The sequence below is a fragment of the Scyliorhinus torazame genome, chromosome 2 (genome assembly GCF_047496885.1).
Source record: "Scyliorhinus torazame isolate Kashiwa2021f chromosome 2, sScyTor2.1, whole genome shotgun sequence".
Lineage (NCBI taxonomy): Eukaryota > Metazoa > Chordata > Chondrichthyes > Carcharhiniformes > Scyliorhinidae > Scyliorhinus > Scyliorhinus torazame.
In genome coordinates this window covers 270400833-270424829 of record NC_092708.1, presented here as the reverse complement: position 1 = coordinate 270424829, position 23997 = coordinate 270400833, and the positions used below count along the sequence as shown (strand labels likewise).

The 23997-nt window shown below is 54.8% G+C and overlaps 1 protein-coding gene across 1 annotated transcript in view; it reads left to right on the top strand.

The window, feature by feature from the left end:
- plekhd1 (pleckstrin homology domain containing, family D (with coiled-coil domains) member 1) overlaps positions 1-23997 on the top strand; it is a 154699-nt gene that overhangs the window by 106272 nt on the left and 24430 nt on the right. Inside the window, exons 11-12 of the mRNA XM_072487334.1 lie at positions 1026-1170; positions 22447-22599. Coding sequence (XP_072343435.1) covers positions 1026-1170; positions 22447-22599 — 298 coding nt within the window. The remainder of the gene's footprint in view (positions 1-1025; positions 1171-22446; positions 22600-23997) is intronic.

The window sequence follows — 23997 nt, the reverse complement described above, 5'->3', positions numbered from 1 at the left end:
AGGGCTGGAGGTGGTTACAAATTTAGGACAGGAAAACACAAAGCTGTGGGGCTCCATGAGGGAACCATGATAAACAAATGAGCTGAATAAAAAGCAGTTGGACGTTTAGTGCAGGTGTGTTGTGCCCGGGACAGGGGCAGTATTGAGCGAAGTGGCCTAAAGTTTGGGACCTTTCTTGGTTTCTCATTGATATCAATGACTTTGGTTCACAAGTTCAGTTCAGTGTGAATCTGCAAAGACCACGGCCTTTCTCCCTTTTGGGGACTAAGCCCGCACACCCGCCGGAAAATGAGAGAGAATCACTCCGGACTTTTTCCTCAAAAGGTCCGGGGCGATTCTCCATTTTCCCGGGGCCTTCCCGGATTGCGTCCTGCAGCTCTGGCTGCCGGCGGGGCCCTGCTGTCCAGACCGCGCGGCCGCGCGTGCGCACGGCGACCTCCAGCGGGTTCGCACATGCGCGGCGGCCCACCTCGGCGCGGGCGCCGCCCACATGGCGGACCCACACAGTGGGCCAGTGCGGAGTAAGGTAGGTCCCCCACAGATCGCGGTGGCCGCCGATCGCAGACCTGGTCACCACTGTGATCTCCCCGGAGTCAGATACCACCCCGCCCCCCACCAGGACTGCCACTGCGGCCGCGGGTCCGAGCTCACGGCAGGTGGTACCAGATGTAAACCGTGCTGGCAAGAGTTTGGCCAGTTGACCGTGGAGTACCGCCTTGGGGGCCTGTTCCACTGGCCCCCGACCGGCGCCGCGTCGAGCGCACACGACTGGTGCGTCCGCAGAAGCGCCGTCGTGCCAGATTTCCGGAGTGAACGGCTATTCTGGGCCCCCGCAGCATGCGCGATTCCGGTGCAGAGGGTTGGAGAATCCCGCCCAAGGTCAGTCACAACTAGGAGAAACAGTTGAAGAAGAGCTGGTGGAAGGGTGTAAATAATATTATGTGGTGGAAAGTTGCAAAATATTGCACTGGCATTGGTTTTGATAACTCTTTCTGATTGAAGTTGATCTTTATTTCTTGTGCTAGGAGGAGATTAAGTCCCGTGCAGAGCTGGAACGGAGTCTGCAAGAGGCAGAAGAGGCCTTGCAGCGGTTGGAGCAGGGTCTGAGCTCAAACGAACGCACAGTGGAGAAAAATGAGCTAATGAAAGTAGACGTGGGTGAGCTGAGAAGTAAGTGACGGTGGTAACAGTCCTAAAATGTGCTTCTTACCTAGTGTCAGCTGTGGATCAGCTTGTAGCACGCTCACCTCGGAGTCAGGAAGCTGCAGAATCAAGAGCAGGGTTTCCCCGCCAGGGAGGTGGTGGCGTAATGGTATTGTCACTGGACCAATAGTCCAGAGACTCTGGAGACCCGGGTTCGAATCCCACCAGGGCAGATGGCAAAATGTGAATTTGCTAAAAACTTGCAGTCAAATCATGACCATGAAACCACTGCTGATTGTTGTAAAAACCCATCTGGTTCATTAATGCCCTTTAGGGAAGGAAATCTGCCATCCTTAACTGGTCTGGCCTACATGTGACTCCAGACCCCCAGCAATGTGGCCGACTGACCTCTGAAATGGCCGAGCAAGTTTAAGGGCTATTCGGGATGGACAACGATGCCCACATCCCATGGGAGAATATGAACATGAACAACACTGGGGCCCGAGGGAGGGCCAGCAGATTTAAACTTGTAAAAAGGCTGTCCTTCCAGCTCGTCAAATCTGAGGCGACTTTCACACTGCATTGGCTTCTGATAGGCTGGCTGGAAATATCGGCAAAATCAATTTAAACTCACAGGCAAGGTTGAGTTTCCACCGGAAAGTGGAGCAAGGTAGGTCACATCCACGGGGCGGAGGAAACCAGGGCCATGGCCAGTGAGTCAAGAGAGGCCAGGGCAAGAGAGGTAGGGGCCGGCGGGGTGGGGGGCCGGGCAGGGGGGCGGGGGGGACCCGGAGGATCAAAGATATATATTTTTTAAAACTATTTTATTACAAACATGTATCGGAACAGGTTACAACAAACAAACACCCCGGGAAACGTACTTCCCAGCAATCAACTATACAGTCTGGACAAATATTTTCCCCTTTTTCACCCTCCACCCCACCTCCCCCGCGCCGAACAGCTCCTCAAACACGGTCACAAACATCCCCCACCTTTGCTCAAACCCCCCTGAAGTGCCCCTTAACTCATACTTTATCTTCTCTAACCGCAGGAAGTCATACATGTCACCCAACCAAGCCGCTAGCCCCAGTGGCGATGCCGACCGCCACTCCAGCAAAATTCACTGCCGTGCAATCAGAGAGGCGAAGGCCAAGACATCAGCCTTCCTCCTCTCCATGAGCGCCAGCTTCTCTGAAACCCCAAATATCAACCGCCACCAAAGGGTCCGGGTCCACCACCTCCTCCACTATCCTGGCTAAGACCGCGAACGCTCCCGCCCAGAATCTTTCCAATTTTTCGCAACCTCAGAACATGTGTGCGTGATTCGCTGGCCTCCACCCACACCTCTTTGCACTCATCAGCTACCCCCTAAAAAAAGAACACTCATTCTTGCCCGAGTCATGTGCACCTTCCACTGTGTTAGGCTCATCCTTACACAAAAGGAGGTCCCGGGCGGGATTCTGTGATCCTGAGGCTAAGTGTTGACGCCGTCAACATGGCCTCAGGATCAGCAATTCTGGCCCCGACAGGGGGCCAGCACGGCACTGGAGTGGTTCACGGGCCGCCCCACAGGCGCCCCCCCCCCCCCCCAGACCCTTCCACGCCGAGTTCCCGCCGGCTGAGAGCACGTGTGGACGGCGCCGGCAGGACTCGGCTCATTTACGACGGCCGCTCGGCCCATCCCGGGCCGAGAATTGGCGGGTCTGCCGCGTAGAGTGGCCCCCGACTGGCGCTGCGCCAACCATGCCGGCGCCAATGGCACCAATTCTCTGCTATGTGGAGAATCGCGTGCCGGCGTCGAGGCGGCGTGGCGTGGTTTGCGCCGGTCGGGGGGATTCTCCGGCCCGGGCTGAGAGAATCCCCCCCCCCCCGTTTACCCTTCGCATTCTCCCCAATTGATCTCCCCTCCCAACTCCGCTGCCCATTTCTCCTTGATCTTCACCACCCGCTCGCCTCCCTCCTCCCCCAGCCATTTGTACATATCCTCAATTCATCCCTCCCCTTCCACATCCGGGAGCAGCAGTCGCTCCAGCAGAGTGTATCCCGGGAACTAGGGAGCCACCTCCAAACCTTTCGCACAAAGTCCCTAACCTGCAGATACCTGAACTCACTCCCCCTCGGCAGCTCTTCCCTCGCCCTTAGCTCCTCCAGACTGGCGAACTCTTCCTCCAAATACAGATCCCTCACCTTGACCAGCCACACTTCCCTCCACCTCCTGTACACACTATCCATCCGCCCCCCCCAGCTCAAACCCATAATTCTTGCACAGCCATCCCTTCCACCCTAAAATGCCTCCTCAGCTGATTCCATACCTTCACCGTGGACTGCACCACTGGGCTCCCTGAATACCTACTCTAAACCATTGGCAATGCTGCCGTCACCATAGCCCTCAAACTAGACCCCTTGCAAGATTCCTCCTCCATCCTAACCCACTCTACCCCTGCTCCTTCCCGCCACCGTCGCGCGTTGTCCACATTTGCCGACCAATAATAATGAAGCAAGTTTGGCAACGCCAACCCCCCTCCCTCTTCCTCTGTAGCAGGGTCCTCCCCACCCTCGGCACCTTCCCCGCCCATACAAAGTCCGAAATGATAGTGTCCAACTTCCGAAAAAAGGCCGTTGGTGTAAAGATCAGGGGCGAAATTCTCCGTAATCGGCGCGATGTCCGCCGACCGGCGCCAAAAACGGCGCAAATCAGTCCGGCATCGCGCCGCCCCAAAGGTGCGGAATCCTCCGCATCTTGAGCGGCCGAGCCCTAACCTTGAGGGGCTAGGCCCGCACCGGACTGATTTCTGCCGCGCCAGCTGGCGGGAAAGGCCTTTGGTGCCCCGCCAGCTGGGGCGGAAATTACTTTGCCGGGCGGCGCATGCGCGGGAGCGTTAGCGGCTGCTCACGGCATCCCCGCGCATGCGCAGTGGAGGGGGTCTCTTCCGCCTCCGCCATGGTGGAGACCATGGCGAAGGCGGAAGGAAAAAAGAGTGCCCCCACAGCACAGGCCCGCCCGCGGATTGGTGGGCCCCGATCGCGGGCCAGGCCACCATGGGGGCACCCCCCGGGGCCAGATCGCCCCGCGCCCCCCCCCCCCCCCCCCCCCCCAGGACCCCGGAGCCCGCCCGCGCCGCCTTGTCCCGCCGGTAAGAGATGTGGTTTAATCCACGGCGGCGGGACTGGCATTCTAGCAGCGGGACTTCGGCCCATCCGGGCTGGAGAATCGCCGGGGGGTGGCCGCCAACCGGCGCGGCGTGATTCCCGCCCCCGCCGAATATCCGGTGCCGGTGAATTCGCCAACCGGCGGGGGCGGGGGGGTTGGAGAATCTCGCCCCAGGAGAGCCTGAAAGATAAACAAGAACCTCGGCAGAATATTCATTTTCACCACTTAGACCCTCCCACCAATGTTAAGTGCAGTTTATCCCACCTCTTAAGATCTTCCCTATCCTCCTCCACCAGCTTTGCAAAGTTCCACTTCTGGAGTCCCGTCCATTCCCTCGCCACCTGAATCCCCAAATACCTAAACCTATCCCTCGCTACCGTAAATGGCATCCCCCCCTAAATTAACCCACTGTCCCAGCTCGGATCAAAGAGAGATGGGTGTGTGTGTGAGAGAGAGAGAGAGAGAGGGTGGGTGTGAGAGAGAGAGAGAGAGGGAGGTGTGTGTATGAGAGAGAATGGGCGCCATTCTCCACTCCCGCGCCGGTTGGGAGAATCGCCTGGGTCGCCAAATTTTCCCGCGACACCGGTCCGACGCCCTCCCGTGATTCTCCCAAGCGGCGAGACCGGTCCCGTCGGGTTCCGCACGGCGCAGGCCGGAGAATCGCCCGAGACACCCAAAATGGCGATTCTCCGACATCCCCGCTATTCTCAGGCCCGGATGGGCCGAGCGGCCAGCCCAAAACGGCGGGTTCCCCCCGGTGCCGTCCACACCTGGTCGCTGCCGGCGGGAACAGCGCGGGAACGCTGGGAGGGGGGGGTGGCCTGCTTGGGGGGGGGGGGGGGATCCTGCACCGGGGGGGCCTCAAATGGGGTGTGGCCCGCGATCGGTGCCCACCGATCGTCGGGCCGTCCTCTCTGCAGGAGGACCTCCTTTCTTCTGCAGCCCCGCAAGATCCGTCTGACATCTTCTTGCGGGGCGGACTCTGAGAGGACGGCAACCACGCATGCACGGATTGGCGCCGGCCAACCCGCGCATGCGCGGGTGACGCCAGTTATGCGGCGCCGGACGCGTCATGTATGCAGCGCCGCCTTGACGCGCCGCCAATGCCTGGCACGTGCAAATGACGCGGCGCCGCTCCTAGCCCATTATCGGGCCCTGAATCGAATCGGTCGGGATAGGGGCCGTTTCGCGCCGTCGACGGCGTTCACGACGGCACGAACACTCTGCTTGGAGAATCCCGCCGCCGCCGTGTGTGTGTGTGTGTGTGTGTGTCGCGAGAGAGGTGGATGTGTGTGCGCGCGCGAGAGGTGGATGTGTGTGCGCGCGCGAGAGAGAGGTGGATGTGTGTGCGCGCGCGAGAGAGGTGGATGCGTGCGCGCGCGAGAGAGGTGGATGCGTGCGCGCGCGAGAGAGGTGGATGTGCGCGCGCGCGCGCGAGAGAGGTGGATGCGTGCGCGCGCGCGAGAGAGGTGGATGTGTGTGCGCGCGCGAGAGGTGGATGTGTGTGCGCGCGCGAGAGAGGTGGATGCGTGTGCGCGCGCGAGAGAGGTGGATGCGTGCGCGCGCGAGAGAGGTGGATGCGTGCGCGCGCGAGAGAGGTGGATGCGTGCGCGCGCGAGAGAGGTGGATGCGTGCGCGCGCGAGAGAGGTGGATGCGTGCGCGCGCGCGAGAGAGGTGGATGCGTGCGCGCGCGCGAGAGAGGTGGATGCGTGCGCGCGCGAGAGAGGTGGATGCGTGCGCGCGCGAGAGAGGTGGATGCGTGCGCGCGCGAGAGAGGTGGATGTGTGTGCGCGCGCGCGAGAGAGGTGGATGTGTGTGCGCGCGCGCGAGAGAGGTGGATGTGTGTGCGCGCGCGCGAGAGAGGTGGATGTGTGTGCGCGCGCGCGAGAGAGGTGGATGTGTGTGCGCGCGCGCGAGAGAGGTGGATGTGTGTGCGCGCGCGCGAGAGAGGTGGATGTGTGTGCGCGCGCGCGAGAGAGGTGGATGTGTGTGCGCGCGCGCGAGAGAGGTGGATGTGTGTGCGCGCGCGCGAGAGAGGTGGATGCGTGCGCGAGAGAGAGAGAGGTGGGTGTGTGTGCGCGCGCGAGAGAGGTGGATGTGTGTGCGCGAGAGAGCGAGGTGGATGTGTGTGAGAGAGAGAGAGAGGTGGAGGTGTGAGAGAGGTGGATTGATATATCATCAATGACCACGAGACGAATGGTGAACTATTGAGGCTTTATTGTGCTAGATGTAAAGCCTCCTGCAGCTGGAACCAAGAATGGGGCAGTGCAGGAGAGCGTACACTTTATTAAAAAAATTTTTTTTTTAATGTTTTTCCTTTTCTGAGTTACAAAGCCAGGGCTCAGAGTGTGGTCAGGGGCGAACCCCTAATCCAGCTCCTCGTCTGCTCCAAAAACAATTCAAATTTAATCCAATTCATGGTCCCCACAAGAGAGACATACCAGATCTGAACCAAAGGCTCAATCTACAGACACTTGATCTTAGCCAAAAGGCCGAGAAGCGATGACAGCGTACACTTTTATACAGAGCCTGCTGGGTGGAGCCAGCAAGCTGGGATTTACCGTAATGACTGTAGCACAATGGCAGTACCGTAATACATGTAATGTATGTTCAGTGGTTAACCACATTCACCCACTGTTTTTAAAAAAGAGTCCAGCGGGGGTGAAGTGAAGTTACAGGTCGAGGCTGTCGGGGGCTTTAATCCTCCGCCTCGATTGCCTCAGCCCTGGCTGTGGTGTGGGCGCCGATGTGAGTACCTGTGACTCCGGGAGCGTGTTATCCTCTCCTTCTTCACCCAGCAGATGAGCCGGTGGGGGGATGGGCGCCGCCGGGGCGGGGGTGGCGGTGATAGTCGCTTGTTGGAGGTGGGGGGGGGGGAACGGGGCAGAGGTGGCGGTGGTCGCCAGCGGATGGGAAGGGGGAGACGGTACCAGGTCGGGGGCGGTGGTGACGGTGGATGGGGAACCAGCGGGTGCCAGGTCCCGGAGGGAGACAGCGTCCTGCCGCCCGTCATTCTGTGCCACGTAGGTGTACTGTGGGTTTGCATGGAGGAGGAGGACTTTTTCGACAAGGGGGTCTGACTTATGGGTCCTCGCATGCTTCCGGAGGAGGACGGGCCCAGGAACTATCAGCCAGGTTGGGAGCGAGACCCCGGAGATGGACTTCCTGGGGAAGGCAAACACACGTTCGTGGGGGGTCTCATTGGTAGCAGTGCACAGGAGCGACCGGATGGAGTGAAGCGCATCGGGGAGGACCTCCTGCCAGCGGGAGACTGGGAGACTCCTCGACCGAAGGGCCAGCAGGACAGCCTTCCAGACCGTCGCATTCTCCCTCTCCACCTGTCCGTTTCCCCGGTTGTTGTAGCTGGTCGTCCTGCTGGAGGCAATGCCTTTGCTGAGCAGGAACTGACACAGCTCATCACTCATGAAGGAGGGTCCCCGATTGCTGTGGATGTAGATGGGGAAACCGAACAAGGTGAAGAGACTGTGTAGGGCCTTGATGACAGTGGCAGAAGTCATGTCAGGGCATGGGATGGTGAAAGGGAAACGGGAGCACTCATCAATGATATTGAGAAAGTACATGTTACGGTCAGTGGAGGCGAGGGGCCCTTTAAAATCGATGCTTAGGCGCTCAAAGGGGCGGGAGGCCTTCACCAGGTGCGCTCTGTCCGGCCGGTAGAAGTGCGGTTTGCACTCCGCGCAGACCTGGCAGTCCCTGGTCACGGTCCTGACCTCCTCGATGGAGTAAGGCAGGTTGCGAGCCTTGATAAAGTGGAAGAACCGGGTGACCCCCGGGTGACAGAGGTCATTGTGGAGGCCCCAAAGTCGGTCTACTTGTGCGCTGGCACATGTACCATGGGACAGGGCATCTGGGGGCGCATTGAGCTTTCCAGGACGATACAAGACCTCATAGTTATAGGTGGAGAGTTCGATCCTCCACCTCAAGATCTTGTCGTTCTTAATCTTGCCCCGCTGTGCATTATTAAACATGAAGGCAACCGACCGTTGGTCAGCGAGGAGAGTGAGTCGCCTGCCGGCCAGGTAATACCTCCAATGCCGCACAGCTTCCACTATGGCTTGGGCTTCCTTTTCGACAGAGGAGTGCCGGTTTTTGGAGGCATGGAGGGTACGGGAGGAGAAAGCCACGGATCTGCCCGCCTGGTTGAGGGTGGCGGCCAGAGTCACGTCCGATGTGTCGCTCTCCACCTGAAATAGGAGGGACTCGTCGACTGCGTGCATCGTGGCTTTGGCAATGTCCGCCTTGATGTGGTTGAAGGCCCGGCGGGCCTCAACCGTACGGGGGAAAATGGTGGACTTGATGAGTGGGCGGGCCTTGTCCGCATAATTAGGGACCCACTGGGCGTAATATGAGAAGAATCCCAGGCATCGCTTCAAGCCTTGGGACAGTGAGGGAGGGGGAGTTCCAGGAGGGGGTGCATGCAGTCTGGGTCGGGCCCTAGGACTCCATTTTCCACGACATAGCCAAGGATGGCTAGGCGGGTTGTGCGGAAAACGCATTTCTCCTTATTATAGGTAAGGTTAGGGAGTTTAGCGGTGTGGAGTAATTTCTGGAGTTTCGCGTCGTGGTCCTGCTGGTTGTGGCCGCAGATGGTGACGTTATCCAGATACGGGAAGGTGGCCCGCAGCCCGTACTGGTCAACCATTCGGTCCATCTCTCGCTGGAAGACCGAGACCCCATTGGTAACGTCGAATGGAACCCTAAGGAAATGGTAGAGGCAGCCATCTGCTTCGAATGCAGTGTATTGGCGGTCCTCTGGGCGGATGGGGAGATGATGGTACGCGGATTTCAAGTCAACGGTGGAGAAGACTCGATACTGCGCAATCTGGTTGACCATGTCGGATATGTGGGGAAGGGGATACACATCAAGCTGCGTGTACCGGTTAATGGTCTGACTGTAGTCGATGACCTGCCGGTGCTTCTCCCCAGTTTTAACGACCACCACTTGAGCTCTCCAGGGGCTGTTACTGGCCTCAATGACCCCTTCCCGCAGAAGTCGTTGGACCTCCGACCTGATAGAGGTCCTGTCCTGGGCACTGTACCATCTGCTCCTCGTGGCGACGGGCTTACAGTCCGGGGTGAGATTCGCGAAGAGCAAGGGTGGATCGACCTTGAGGGTCGTGAGGCCATAGACGGTGAGGAGGGGCAGGGGTCCACCAAACCTTTGGGTGAGGCTCTGGAGACCCAGTAACAGGGCAGCGTAGAGATGGGAGAGGACATAGAGTCTGAAGTTACTGTAGTCTATGCCCTGTACCGAGAGGCTCGCAACGCAGTACCCCCGGATCTGTACGGAATGGGATCCGCGAGGGGCCAGGGAGATTTTCTGGGTCACTGGGAGAACCGGGAGGGAGCAGCGTCTTACCGTAGCTGGGTGTATGAAACTCTCCGTGCTCCCGGAATCCAAGGGGCAGGTTGTCTTGTGCCTGTTGATCCATGCCGTCATTGCAGCGGCCGCGAGATTGCGGGGCCGAGACTGGTCGAGGGTGATGGAGGCGAGCTACGTAAGGTGGTGAAAGGGCTGGTCGGCGGTGGCGGAGGTATCGGCGGCCAGCGTACGGCCAGGCGAGCAGGGGTCCTGGGGTGCGTTCCAAGATGACGCCGAAGATGGCGCCGCCCACAGGCCGCACGTGGCTGGCGGCGGCGAAAATGGCGGCGCCCCTGGATCGCACATGGGGGATGTTGCGGTAGCGATGTTGGGCCTAGAAACGGCAGCGACCGATCGGGCCTGGCAAACGGTGACGAAGCGGCCCTTCTTGACACACCCGTTGCAGGTTGCGCTCCGTGCTGGGCAGCGTTGTCTGGGGAGGTGCTTGTTCTGGCCGCAAAAGGAACATTTGGGGCCTCCGGAGCTAGCTGGCTGCCGCGCGGCACAGGTATGCACCCAGGTCGGATGATGGCGGGGCCCATGACGCCCACGAGGGTGCCGTGCGGTCGGGGGTGTAGGACTCCAGGTTGCGGGAGGCCACTTCTAAGGAGTTTGCGAGCTGTACTGTCTCTGTGAGGCCGAGTGTACCCTCTTCTAATAAGCACTGGCGGATGTAGTTGGACTTAATGTCCGTGACATAGGCGTCACTGATCAGCAGCTCCGTGTGTTGGATTGCCGACACCGCCTGGCAACTACAGTTTCTGCCAAGTAGCCGCAAGGCACGCAGGAAATCGCCCTGAGACTCCCCCGGAAGTTGCTGAATCGTGGCCAATAGGTGCCTGGCGAACACCTGATTTACAGTCCTGATATACTGTCCTTTCAGTAGCTCTATCGCGTCCATGTAGGTGGGAGCGTCCCGAATGAGGAGGAAGACTTGAGGGCTCCCCCGTGCGTAGAGTAGTTGGAGCTTCTGTGGGTCTGAGATGACTTCGGTGGATGCTCCGAGATATCCTTCGAAGCAGGCTAGCCAGTGCTCAAAAGTGGCAGTGGCGTCGGCTGCGTGTGGGTTCAGCTCCAGGCGATCAGGCTTGAGTAAGACATTCATCTTCAAAATTCTAGCACAATAAATTGATGTACCATCAATGACCACGAGACGAATGGTGAACTACTGTTGCTTTATTGTGCTAGATGTAAAGCCTCCTGTAGCTGGACCCAAGAATGGGGGCAGTGCAGGAGAGTGTACACTTTTATACAGAGCCTGCTGGGTGGAGCCAGCAGGCTGGGATTTACCGAAATAACTGTAGTACAATGGCAGTGTACCATTATACATTCAATGTATGTTCAGTGGTTTACCACATGGATGTGTGAGAGAGAGGTGTGTGTGAGAGAGAGGTGTGTGTGAGAGAGAGGTGTGTGTGAGAGAGAGAGGTGTGTGAGAGAGAGAGGTGTGTGAGAGAGAGAGGTGTGTGAGAGAGAGAGGTGTGTGAGAGAGAGAGGTGTGTGAGAGAGAGAGGTGTGTGAGAGAGAGAGGTGTGTGAGAGAGAGAGGTGTGTGAGAGAGAGAGAGGTGTGTGTGTGAGAGAGAGGCGTGTGTGTGTGAGAGAGGTGTGTGTGAGAGAGGTGTGTGTGAGAGAGGTGTGTGTGAGAGAGGTGTGTGTGAGAGAGGTGTGTGTGAGAGAGGTGTGTGTGAGAGAGAGAGAGGTGTGTGAGAGAGAGAGGTGTGTGAGAGAGAGAGGTGTGTGAGAGAGAGAGGTGTGTGAGAGAGAGAGAGGTGTGTGTGAGAGAGAGAGAGGTGTGTGAGAGAGAGAGAGGTGTGTGAGAGAGAGAGAGGTGTGTGAGAGAGAGAGAGGTGTGTGAGAGAGAGAGGTGTGTGAGAGAGAGAGGTGTGTGAGAGAGAGAGAGGTGTGTGAGAGAGAGAGAGGTGTGTGAGAGAGAGAGAGGTGTGTGAGAGAGAGAGAGGTGTGTGAGAGAGAGAGAGGTGTGTGAGAGAGAGAGAGGTGTGTGAGAGAGAGAGAGATGTGTGAGAGAGAGAGAGGTGTGTGAGAGAGAGAGAGGTGTGTGAGAGAGAGAGAGGTGTGTGAGAGAGAGAGAGGTGTGTGAGAGAGAGAGAGGTGTGTGAGAGAGAGAGAGGTGTGTGTGTGAGAGAGAGGTGTGTGAGAGAGAGAGAGGTGTGTGAGAGAGAGAGAGGTGTGTGAGAGAGAGAGAGGTGTGTGAGAGAGAGAGAGGTGTGTGAGAGAGAGAGGTGTGTGAGAGAGAGAGAGGTGTGTGAGAGAGAGAGAGGTGTGTGAGAGAGAGAGAGGTGTGTGAGAGAGAGAGAGGTGTGTGAGAGAGAGAGAGGTGTGTGTGTGAGAGAGAGGTGTGTGTGTGAGAGAGAGGTGTGTGTGTGAGAGAGAGGTGTGTGTGAGAGAGGTGTGTGTGTGAGAGAGGTGTGTGTGTGTGTGTGAGAGGGGTGTGTGTGTGTGAGAGAGGTGTGTGTGTGTGTGAGAGAAGTGTGTGTTCATGGGTTGTTCATAGCTGTGTCCAGATTTATTGCAGTTGAATCCATAACATGCTTGAAAAGTTGGAACCTGTAAGAACTCCGCCAAGGCCAGGCTTCGTGCAAACTCTAGTTTATTTGGAACATCAAAATAGCCGTAGACACGGTATACAATGCTTGTGTCCCTGCCTGGAGACGATCTGAACACTGTCTAGGCTGCACGTTTTAAACTCCTGCCGAATAGTTCCTATTGGGTCAGTCTTCGCCTGCTCAATAGTAGAACTCTTATTCCTCAAACTGCATGGGGAGATCATTCAACGATCCCCGTGACCTTTGTGGTATTCGTAACATCCCTCCCCCCTCAAATCCGTTTCACCCTCGATGCTTCCACGGCCAAGAGGTCTCCTCTGCCTCTTCACACTCGGCTGTGGCAGGAGGAGCTGGATCGGGAGGAGTGCAGCGGATTGGTGAAATTCACTTCTGCAGGGAATGCCTAAGGGCCAACGATGTTGGTTCTTCTTTGTTACTGGCTGTCCCCCCTATGCCTCTGCCTCCATATCTGAACCCGAGTCCTCACAATCGGGAGAGATGGGCATAGGGCCCTGTAGGGACAGTAGCCCTGTGCCAGTGATGGCCATCACTGAGGTTGGAAGTGAGGCCTCAACAGGGACAGGCTCCCTACTTCTGAGGTGGTCAAGGTGCTTCCTCAGAACTTTGTCTTGGATGGCGGCACGGTGGCACAGTGGTTAGCACTGCTACCTCACAGCACCGAGGACCCGGGATCGATCCCGGCCCCGGGTCACTGACAGTGTGGAGTTTGCACATTCTCTTAGTGTCTGCGAGGGTCTCACCCCCATAACGCAAAGATGTGCCTGGTAGGTGAATTGGCCTGGCTAAATTGCCTCTTAATTGGGAAAAAAAGAATTGGGTACTTTAGATTTACAAAAAAAAAAAGAACTTTGTCTTGGACCTTCACCTTGTAGGATACAGGCCCCGTTCTTTCTAATATGACTCCTAGGACCCAGCTGGAGCCACCTGCGAAGTTCCCTACATAGACTGCGTCACCAGTCTTAAACACTCTCTCACATCCTATGGCAACGTGATTTCTTTTTTGATTTTCTGTTGGAACTCCACCCTCCTGTCAAATTTGGAAATAATAAGCTTAACCTGGTGCAAAGCCGTTCTCCCATCAATAATTCTGCTGGGGAGACTCTTGTTGTGGTATGGGTTCTGTAATCAAATAAGGATCGTGCCAACCTAGTTTCTATAGATGCGGCTGGCTGCTTCTACATACCATTTTTGAAGGTTTTCCCCTTCCTAATGTAATAATAATCTTTATTGTCACAAGTAGGTTTACAATAACACTGCAATAAAGTTACTGTGAAAAGCCCCTAGTCGCCACATTCCGGCGCCTGTTCGGATACACGGAGGGAGAATTCAGAATGTCCAAATGTCCTAACAGCACATCTTTCGGGACTTGAGGGAGGAAACCGGAGCACCCGGAGGAAACCCACGCACACACGGGGAGGATGTGCAGACTCGGCACAGACAGTGACCCAAGCCAGGGAATCGAACCCGGGACCCTTGAGCTGTGAAGCAACAGTGCTAACCACTGTGCTACCCTGCTAATGTGCTTAATACCATTTGATTTCATGAAGGTCTGGAATTCCCCACTAGTGAAGACTGTGCCATTATTGGAGAAGAAGACTTCCGGGATCCCGTGTGTACAAAAACTCGGTCTCTGTTTCTCGATCGTGGCGTGGGAGGTTGTCGAGGCCATGTGATATACCTCTATCCACTTAGAATGCACAGCCACCAAGATCAGGAATATATAACTCAACAAAGGCCTGGCGAAGTCACATGTGTGTTGGGAGGCCGAAAGGGGGGGTTTCTGGTTTTCCTGGCATAAGTTACATTGTCTTACTAAGTCCGTGTCGAGTCTGGGCCACCAAACATCGCTCCTGGCGAGCATCTTCATTTTAGAAACCCCAGGGTGGCCGTTATGTAATTCCATTAAAATTGAGCACCACCCTGGGCAGGGAACAAACACCCAGGATCCCCACAGGATTGTACTGTTCTCTAAACTAAGTTCTTACCGCTTAGTGAGATGTGGCTTCATGTCATTGGCGAATTGGGATCATTGGGATCCCTGCCCTCAGGATCACGTGTTTTAATTTTGATAGTATTAGGTTCTTTTGTGTCCAAGCCTTGACTTGTTTCGCTGGCTTGTTTCGCTGATACCGGTAGGGTATGTAAGAAATTCAAGGTCATCGTGGCCTCTTCTAACGCAGGCAAAGTAGCCGGGCTTGTGGGCTACAGGAGATGATTCAAGGCATCAGCATTGGCAATTCCCCATGGAGGGTGATGCTCTGAGGAATATTCTGAGGCTGCCAGTAACAAAGCCCTATGTTGTATCCGGGCAGAGACAACAGAAGGGATTGCCCTATCTTCTTTAAAAAAGCCCAATAAAGGCTTGTGATCTGTCCTGTCACAAAAATACTTTCCATAGACGTACTGATGATTTTTTTAAACGCTAAATAAAGCCTTCCTTCTCAATCTGCAAGTTATGTCGCTCTTTATCCGAAAGAGTCCTGGGTGCGTAGGTAATGGTTTTTTTCTGTGTCGTCTTTCCAACGATGAGAGAATACTGCCCCAGAAGGAGAGGCGTCGCACGTCATTATGAGCTCCTTCTTGGGATTATATTGAGCCAATAAATTAGATGATGATTTTAGTCTTTCAAAGGCCTTTTCTTGTGGCACTTCCCAAGACCATTCCTGGTATTTCTTCAACAGCAGACGTAACGGCAACAGCAAGGAGGCCAAGTTATAAAGTCATAGAGGTTTACAACCTGAACACAGGCCCTTTGGCCCAACTTGCCCATTCCGCCCAGTTTTTAACCACTAAACTGGTCCCAATTGCCTGCATTTGGCCCATAACCCTCTATACCCATCATTCCCATATAATTGTCTAAATGCTTTTTAAATCACAAAATTGTACCTGCCTCAAATACTGCCTCTGGCAGCTCGTTCCAGACACTCACCACCCTCTTGTGTGAAAAAATTGCCCCTCTGGACTCTTTTGTATCTCTCCCCTCTCACTTACCTATGCCCCTCATTATTTTCTAGACCACTATAAGATCACCCTAACTAAGCCTCAAGATAAACTTCCCATAATAATTGAATCGTCCCAGGAAAGATTTCAATTTTGTGGGAAATCTATTGATAATCTTTGTGGTCATCATAACAGAACCCTACCCTCACAAGAGGCCATGTCTCTGTCAGGGACAGACAGAATGCATTGCAAATGAGCGCCTCGAATTTAGAAAGGTATTTCAAAATGCAATCAAAAAAATGAAGTAAAGGTCAAAAAGTCACTTGATGAGGAGGCAAACCAACCCTTCTGCCGCCCCGACAGTCCCCACCACCGGCACCCCGGGGATCCGAAGGGACTGTGTGAATGAATGGCCAGCTCGCACGCAGGGAACACCGAGGTGGACGGTGGAAAGTACTGCCGTGAGCAGGAGTCAGGGCTGGGATTCTCTGATCCTGGGCGGGGGGTGCGAATCTCGCCACACCGCTCCGACGCCGCGCTGCCGATTCTCCGGCGACCGGAGAATCGGCACCAATTGCGCCCATGCGATTGCCGCGGTGCTGGTTGGGGGCCGCTGAAATAGGCCCCCATGGCGATTCTCCGCATGCGACGGGCAGCAATTCCACCTAGCCCCGATGGCGTGGTTCAGACCTGGTACCACCAGCGGGAGCCCAGACCCGCGGCCGATGTGGACATCGTGGTGGGGGGATCTGACTCCGGGGGGGGGCCCTCCATGGGGTCCAGGCCCACGATCGGGGGCTTCCGATCGTGGGTGGTCGCGATCTGGGGGGGGGGGGGGGCGGCTACCTCCCGCTGTTCGGCGCCGACATATTGCTATGCGCCGGCGTGGAGACGGTCGTGGCGCGCATGCGCGGACCCGTGTCGGCCGTGTAGGGCCGGCTTTCGGTGCCGGAGAACGCATAGCACTCGGGTGCCGTTTTAGCCCCCGAAAAACAGGAGAATTACTGGGCCTGGAGGCCCGTTGACACCGGAGTCGCTCGCGCCGGCTTTGACGCCAGCGCAACATTTGGCCGCGATATCGGTGAATCCCGGCCCATATGTTATCAAAATGAAGAGCACCAGATCTCATAGCAGAGCAGGTTGTCATTATCCTCCGATAGTGCGGCAGGTTTGTATCATGGAAGGGGTGCAGGCGATTGGGGGGGGGGGGGGGGGGGGAGGAATGTGAGGTGAGCCTGGGGGCAATCAGAGCGTCCCTTGCACATTGGCCCTGGCGCACACCATGCAGCCTCCCGGGCCTGCCTGGGCTCCATGTCCTGCCCATCCTCGCCCTCCTCCGCGTCAGACGAGGCCTGGTGTTCATTCTCCTCCTCCAGCACATCGCCCCTCTGCTGTGCGATGTTGTGGAGGACTCAGCAGGCCGCCACAATGTGGGCGACCCTCTCAACATCATACTGAAGGGCCCCTCCAGAGTGGTCGAGGCACATGAATCGCATCTTCAGGAGACCGAAGCATTGCTCGATCACGGACCTGGTCGCTGTATAGGCATCGTTGTAACGGGTTTCCGCATTTCCTGTGGCTTCTGGAGAGGTGTCATCAGCCATGACTGCAGTGGTTAACCCCTGTAACCCAGGAGCCAACCCTCCAGCCTGGGGGACGTCTTGAACATGCCAGGAATTGAGGAGTGTGCAAGGATGAAGGTATCGTGCATACTGCCCAGGTATCGGGCACAGAGGTATATGATGTGCAGCTGATGGTTACATATCAGGGGCGAGATTCTCCGACCCCCCGCCGGGTCAGAGAATCGCCGGGTGCTGGCGTGAATCCCGCCCCCGCTGATTGCCGGATTCTCCGGCACCGGATATTCGGCGGGGGCGGGAATCGCGCCGCGCCGTTTGGCCCCCCCCCCCCCCCCCCCCCCCCCCGCGATTCTCGGGCCTGGATGGGCCGAAGTCCCGCTGCTAGAATGCCTGTCCCGCCAGCGTAGATTAAACCACCTACCTTACTGGCGGGACAAGGCGGCGCGGGCGGGCTCCGGGGACCTGGGGGGGGGGGGGGGCGCGGGGCGATCTGGCCCTGGGGGGGGGTGCCCCCACGGTGGCCTGGCCCGCGATCGGGGCCCACCAGTCCGCGCGCGGGCCTGTGCCGTGGGGGTACTCTTTTCCTTCCGCCTTCGTCACGGTCTCCACCATGGCGGAGGCGGAAGAGACTCCACAGCGCATGCACGGGGATGCCGTGAGCTAACGCTCCCGCGCATGCGCCGCCCGGAGGTGTCATTTCCGCGCCAGCTGGCAGGGCACCAAAGGCCTTTTCCGCCAGCTGGCGGGGCGGAAATTAGTCCGGTGCAGGCCTAGCCCCTTAAGGTTGGGGCGCGGCCCCACAAGATGCGGAGAATTCCGCACCTTTGGGGCGGCGCGATGCCCGACTTATTTGCGCCGTTTTGGGCGCCGGTCGGCAGGGCTTCGCGCCGATAACGGAGAATTTCGCCCCAGTTGCACATTGATCGAGTGGAAACCCTTTTGGTTGTTGTAGAGCAGCCTGTCATCTGCAGGTGCTCGTATGGGGACATGCATCTCGCCGATCACCCCCTGGACCCGGGCATCCGGGAAATGGCAGCAGACTCCGCCACCCGGGCAACCTGGTGGGCTTGGTCCACATTGAAGTGGATGTAGTGACCCGCCTGGGCATATAGGGCCTCCGTGATGGCACGGATGCATCTGCGCACCGGGGTCTGCGAGATCCCAAACAGGTCCCCTCTCGGTGCTTGAAGGAGCCCGTTGTGTAAAAGGTCAAGGCAACCATCACCTTAACGGCCACAGGCAGCGGGTGTCCTCCCCCATACCCCCACAATGCCAGACGTGCCATGATCTGGCAGATATGCCGCACTGTCTCCCTGCTCAGCCAGAGTCTTTGACGGCATGCCCGGTCCGGCAGGTCCTCGAATGACAGGCGCTGCCGGTACACACAAGGCCTCATGCAGCGCCTCCTTTGCACCTCCTCCTCCTCGGCCTGTTGGGCGGCTGCCTCCTGTTCCTCTGGGGCAGGCTCCACTGCTCAGCTTCCTCCTCCTCGACCAGCTCCAGCTCGTACAGCCGCAGGGCATCCCCCAGGGCTGCGGCAATGAGAGGGAAGGCCACCATTGCCGGTTGAATCCAACATCCATTGTCTGCGGGGAGGTGAAAGGCCGACATGTTAGCATGGTGTGTACCCCCGTGCCCCACCTGACACACTAGGCTACATGGTGGCCCCAGTTGGCACGGTGGGCTCTGCCCCCGGTACGCATTTACGCCGCTGTCAAGGTGACGGAGAATTGCTATTTGGTGTCCGCCGCAATTCTGGCGTCATAACCGATTCTCCGCTAATCACGTTTTGTTATTTCGGTGTCGGCCAACAGAGAATCCCGCCCTCTATTTGTTCACAATATTACATTCTCCAATCGCCGAAGGGTCTCCTCCCAGGAGAGCTGGGATTTTATACTAGAGAGCTGGGCTCTCAGTTAAGGGGGAAACCCTGCCCCCTCGAACTCTTATTCTGAGGAGGTCACCTGGAATCTAATTGTCCTCCTCTTATGACCTCCATGAGGGTTGTAACAGTGGAAAAGTTAATTAGGATTAATGATTCGTCACAAATTCCACCAATGTCCACAATTTGTGAGAAGCCTTGCAGTTCTCGGTGAGAAAGACCAGTTTCTAGGCATTTGAGTGATCAGTTTAAAAAAAATACATTCTGGGCACTGTGCGGCAGGAAGGATATAATGACCTTGGAGGGAGTGCGATGCAGAATTATCAGAATGATACTGGAGCTAAACATTTAAATATGAAGACAAGATTGATTAGACTAGGCCAGTCATTTTCAAACTAAACTAATTGAAGTTCCCCATTTTAAATGGATTATTTGCTGAGTCCCCACCACCATGTAAATGATACCACCATTGAAGACCCATGATAAAGAAATGCTGCATCTAAAAAGTGTTTTAATAATGCTTGAGGTATTTATGTCCCGATATCAGTGGTTAGCACTGTGGCTTCACAGCGCCAGGATCCCAGGTTTGATTCCCGGCTTGGGTCACTGTCTGTGTGGAGTCTGCACATTCTCCCTGTGTCTGCGTGGGTTTCCTCCGGGTGCTTCGGTTTCCGAAGGACATGCTATTAGGTAATTTGGACATTCTGAATTCTCCCTCTGTGTACCCGAACAGGCGCCGGAAGATGACGACTGGGGGCTTTTCACAGTAACTTCATTGCAGTGTTAATGTAAGCTTACTTGTTACAATAAAGATTATTAAAAATTAAAAGATAGGGGTGACTGCTTCTCACAGCAGTCTGTCTGTTTGATGATGACACTCCTAAATTATTCTCCACTTCCAGATAGACCCTAAGCTTTATTAGAAAATGGTGCTCTGTAATGTTTGTTGTTGGGATAAGGGGCAATATTTTCATTGCTTCTTTTATAAATTATGGATATCCCAGCAACAAATGACCAAAAACTGGGAAGGTGGTTGTTCCTCAAACTTAGGGCGGAATCTTCTGTCTGTTGAAAGGTTTCAGGCTTCAGCACCGTATCCGGGTCCTGACCCTATATGGCTCAGAGGTGCGTCAACAACTGGGCCTGAAATTTTCCAATGCCGAGGTTTCCTTTCCTGGTGGGGAACACATCCCTGCCGACTCCTGAGTGCCCCTCAGCCATTTCACACTCGAATGGGCATCAAGTGGCTGCAGACAGGACTTTCTGCAGCTTGAGCTACAGTTGTTACAACCCCCCAGGCTACTGCACGGTCAATTCCAGCCCCACTTGACCAGGAGTCGCAAAGTAATTGAAATTAATAAATAATTCTTAGAAAAACTACCAAAATTTTTGGCGCTTAGGTGCCCAATAAGTAGTCACCAGGTTTGTAAATTTAAGCACAATTAAGTTTATTAATAACAATAACTATAATTAAATATGCAGCAAATACAACAGGTTGACTATTATCTAATTCCTAACTCCCACCCCACTTAAACTTGCTCTTCCCTCTTGCACACACACAAGACAGTCAGACACAGAGGAGAAAAAAAGGGTGTGAAAATAATAAGTAAAAAGAAAAAATATTTCTTTCAGATGATTGTTTCTCGCACACCTGTCTTCAATTTAGTCTTTCAGTTCAAGGATTTTTGTTTTCAGTCTGTAATGGTTTTCACTGTAGATTAATTCTGGACTTTGCAGTTTCAGAAGTGCACCAGCTAAACCGCTTTTCTGGAGAAAACACTAGGGAGGGAGAGCAGGTCCTTTCCTCTGAGTGTCCAGGTCTTCAACTGAACTTCCCCTGACTCTCTGAATATCATCCAGCTCAGGCAGGACCCAATCACCACCTGTTACCGGGCAAAATATGGCCTTTTGGCTAATTCATTGGTCACCAGCCAACCAATCGAACCAAGTCCCAGCGATCTCTCGGGTACCGAAACGCTTGAATTCTGCTGTTCAAAGCTAGCGCAGTGTTCTGTTTTGGAACCTTTTGAGTTCCTATCTTCCCCTGCTCGACTTAAAGATACATGTCCATTAAACATCCATGACTCAAAATGATAACAGCAAAAAGAAAGAAAGGGGAAATACAGGGGCATCAGCAAGAAGGGCATTTACACCCCGGTTGGTTCCTTAAGTAGACTGAAGAGGAACTTCAGAAAGATGTCTGTGGCCAAGTACCAGCACCGGGGGACAAGGTATTGTTCAGGGGTCCTGGGCGGGAGAGGGTACGGAGCCCTTGGTGGGAGGTTGCACAAAGGGGCCGATTGGGATGTTGGGGTAGAAGTTATGGCGGGAGCGGAAGGTCCAGCGACCACTGTACCTTAAGTGGGTGTGTGGGGGGGGGGGGGGTTGTTGTCAGAAGGGGGCTTCTGATGGAGGCACCCCCACACCTTGCCGCCCAAGTTCTACGGCTGTTCTTTTTCGGGCTTCCCCCATCACAGGTAAATCCTCCCTCCAGCCTAAAAAGAGGCTGGGTGGGAAATGGCCATTTATGAGTCTCAATTGGAGCAAGTATGGGCATCCATACTTTTGCATCTTATTGGTGTATTCATGGGGCCAGTGACAGGAAGTCTGCATTGCATCTTCCCACCTTTTCCATGAAGCCACCCCGGAGTTGCTGCTGGCCTCCCGTCTGGGTGGACGGCTCTGATGTTAGGAAGATCCTGGCAGTTTCTGGAACTTGACCCCGGTTAGTTCCTTAAGTGGCCTAATAGGCTGCATGTCGCTTCTGCGTTGACAATATCTCCAGCATGATCACTTGAAGGCAATGTGTAAATTCCCATACCTGCTTCCAAACCCACCTGTGGCCTGGCGTGGCCTGGAAGATTCCCAACCTTTGTGTTTAAGAGCAATGCTCCATAAGCTACTCGTCTGTTTTCCATTCAGGCAGCAAGATGTTCAGTAAATGCTGAAAAATGGATCCCAATCCACTGTAACATTTCCAAAACAAACACAAGATCAATGCTAATTCTTTCACACGCACAACAATCATTGTGCTTGCTCCCAGAAACCTAGTTAGTTTTGGGAATATATCTGAAACTCCATTGTTCAGTCTAATTTTCCAAATCTCAATTTCCTTCCTAATTGCTGCAATCTCGTTGTTTATTCTGATGGGTGGAGGTACTCTTCGGAGAAATGGGCAACCGCTGCAATAACCTTTCAACCCGCAGCCTCGCTCTCATGCCGCTTATCCCTGTTTCACTGAGCCCCTGGTGAGCCTCTGTGGACCCCAGGTTGAGAACCACCGGGGTAGGCTTGAATTCTCATGAAGATGGAAGATTAAGGGGTGATCTAATTGTGGTGCTTAGGATGAATAGATAAGCTATTTCCTCTTGTGGAGGGAGTGCAGAAGAAGGGGGCACAGCCTTAAAATTGGAGCGAGGCCATTCAGGGGTGATGGAAAGAAGCAGTTCTTCATACAATGGTAAACCGGCTCAGGGGCCAGTTAAAAAAATTCTAAACTGATTTCAGAGATGTTGAGCATTAAGAGTTAACGAACGAAGGTGGGTAGATTAAATGATGATACCGATCAGCCAACTGATCGGTGGAGCAGGGCTGGAGCGGTTGAATGTCCTAATCCTACATACACATGGAAATAATGAGTTAGGGGGCATGGTGGGAACTGGTTCTGAAGTGGGCGATCAATGTTCCAACAGCCAAGCTGACTCTTACCGCCAAGTCTTGCGTTATTTCAACTCTCCCACGAATGCTCCTAACTTTTGGCCTGCCTTTTGTCTTCCACAGAGTTCTTTGAGGAGTGTATCAGGAAGGCTGAGATTGATGCCAACCTTCCAGTCATCATGAAGAACTCGGTGTATGTGCAAAGGGCTGCGGCCCGCAGGATAAAGAGCTGCAGGTTCCGTCGGAGGAAGTCCACTGCTGTTTGGAACTCTTTTGGTAAGTGCTGTCTGACACTGCTAGAGCTTCCCTTTCAATGTGGTGGGATACAGTCCTGGTGGACTGGGGAGTGGGGTGGGAGCAGGAGGCTGTATCGGAACACTACAAACCATTAACCAAATTACTTTAATTATTGGTGAGGGGGGTGGGGGGGAGAGAAGTGAAAGTCTTGCTGGGTGAAGTTCTTCGCCACCCCCAGCCCCCTCACCACACCCAACCCAATCTGTCAGTGCAGTTTAATGAAGGAGAGTCCTTTCCCTTTTCAGATTTATTGTTCTTGCCCCCTGCACACCACGTGCCAGTGAGCATCTCCCAGCTCTTGTGTACGGGCACTGGGGAGACTGCCCACTCAGGGTCACTTATCATCCATAAAGGTGCACCAGCGATTGGAAAACCAACACTGTTTCCTTTCTGCTCTTTCTGTTTATCCATCCTCGCACTCCTCCCTAGGGGAATAGTTGAAGGATTCACGAGCTGACTAACAGTGTGACAGGATGGTGTTGTTGTTTTTGTATCTTCTCGCACGCCCCTTGGGAGTATGAATTAGCAGAGAGATTCACAGGCTGTTTATCATCTTCTCTACCCCTGCCCTGACGAACCTTCACAGTCTTAAAGCCCTCAATCAGATCAACCTTCAGTTTTCTCATTTGTTGAGAGAAGAGCCACCAGCCTGGTCAATCTTTCCTGATCAGTCAACTCTGGTACCATTCTTGTATATTCTATTTATTAAAGGAGACCACAATTGTTCACAGAGTGCTCCAAAAGCCGATACAAGTCTAAGGTAACTTTTCTGCTTTTCAGCTGCATGATAGCAGAGTGGTTAGCACTGTTGCTTCACAGCTCCAGGGTCCCAGGTTCGATTCCCGACTTGGGTCACTGTCTGTGCGGAGTCTGCACGTTCTCCCCGTGTGTGCGTGGGTTTCCTCCGGGTGCTCCGGTTTCCTCCCACAGTCCAAAGATGTGCAGGTTAGGTGGATTGGCCATGCTAAAGTGCCCCTTCGTGTCCAAAGATGTTAGGTGGGGTTACTGGGTTACGGGGATAGGGTGGAGGTGTGGGCTTAAGTGGGGTGCTCTTTCCAAGGGCCGCTGCAGACCTGATGAGCCAAATGGCCGCCTTCTGCACTGTAAATTCTAAGATTCTATTAGTTCAATCCCTCTAGAAATGAAACCCAGTGCTTTGTGTTGCTATTTCTGATGATTTGTGAGTCTATAACCCTCGATCCCTTTGCCTCTAATTCATTCAGAATCCTATCTTCCATGCAGTATTGTGTCCTCCTTATTCCATGTTAGTTCCTTAGTGTGAGGCTTCAGGAAGATGAACCATACCTGAAAGACTAATATTTTGCAAGGCATTCACGGATGAAAGGGAAGGCCTTGCCCTGCTCTTTGTCCTCCCAG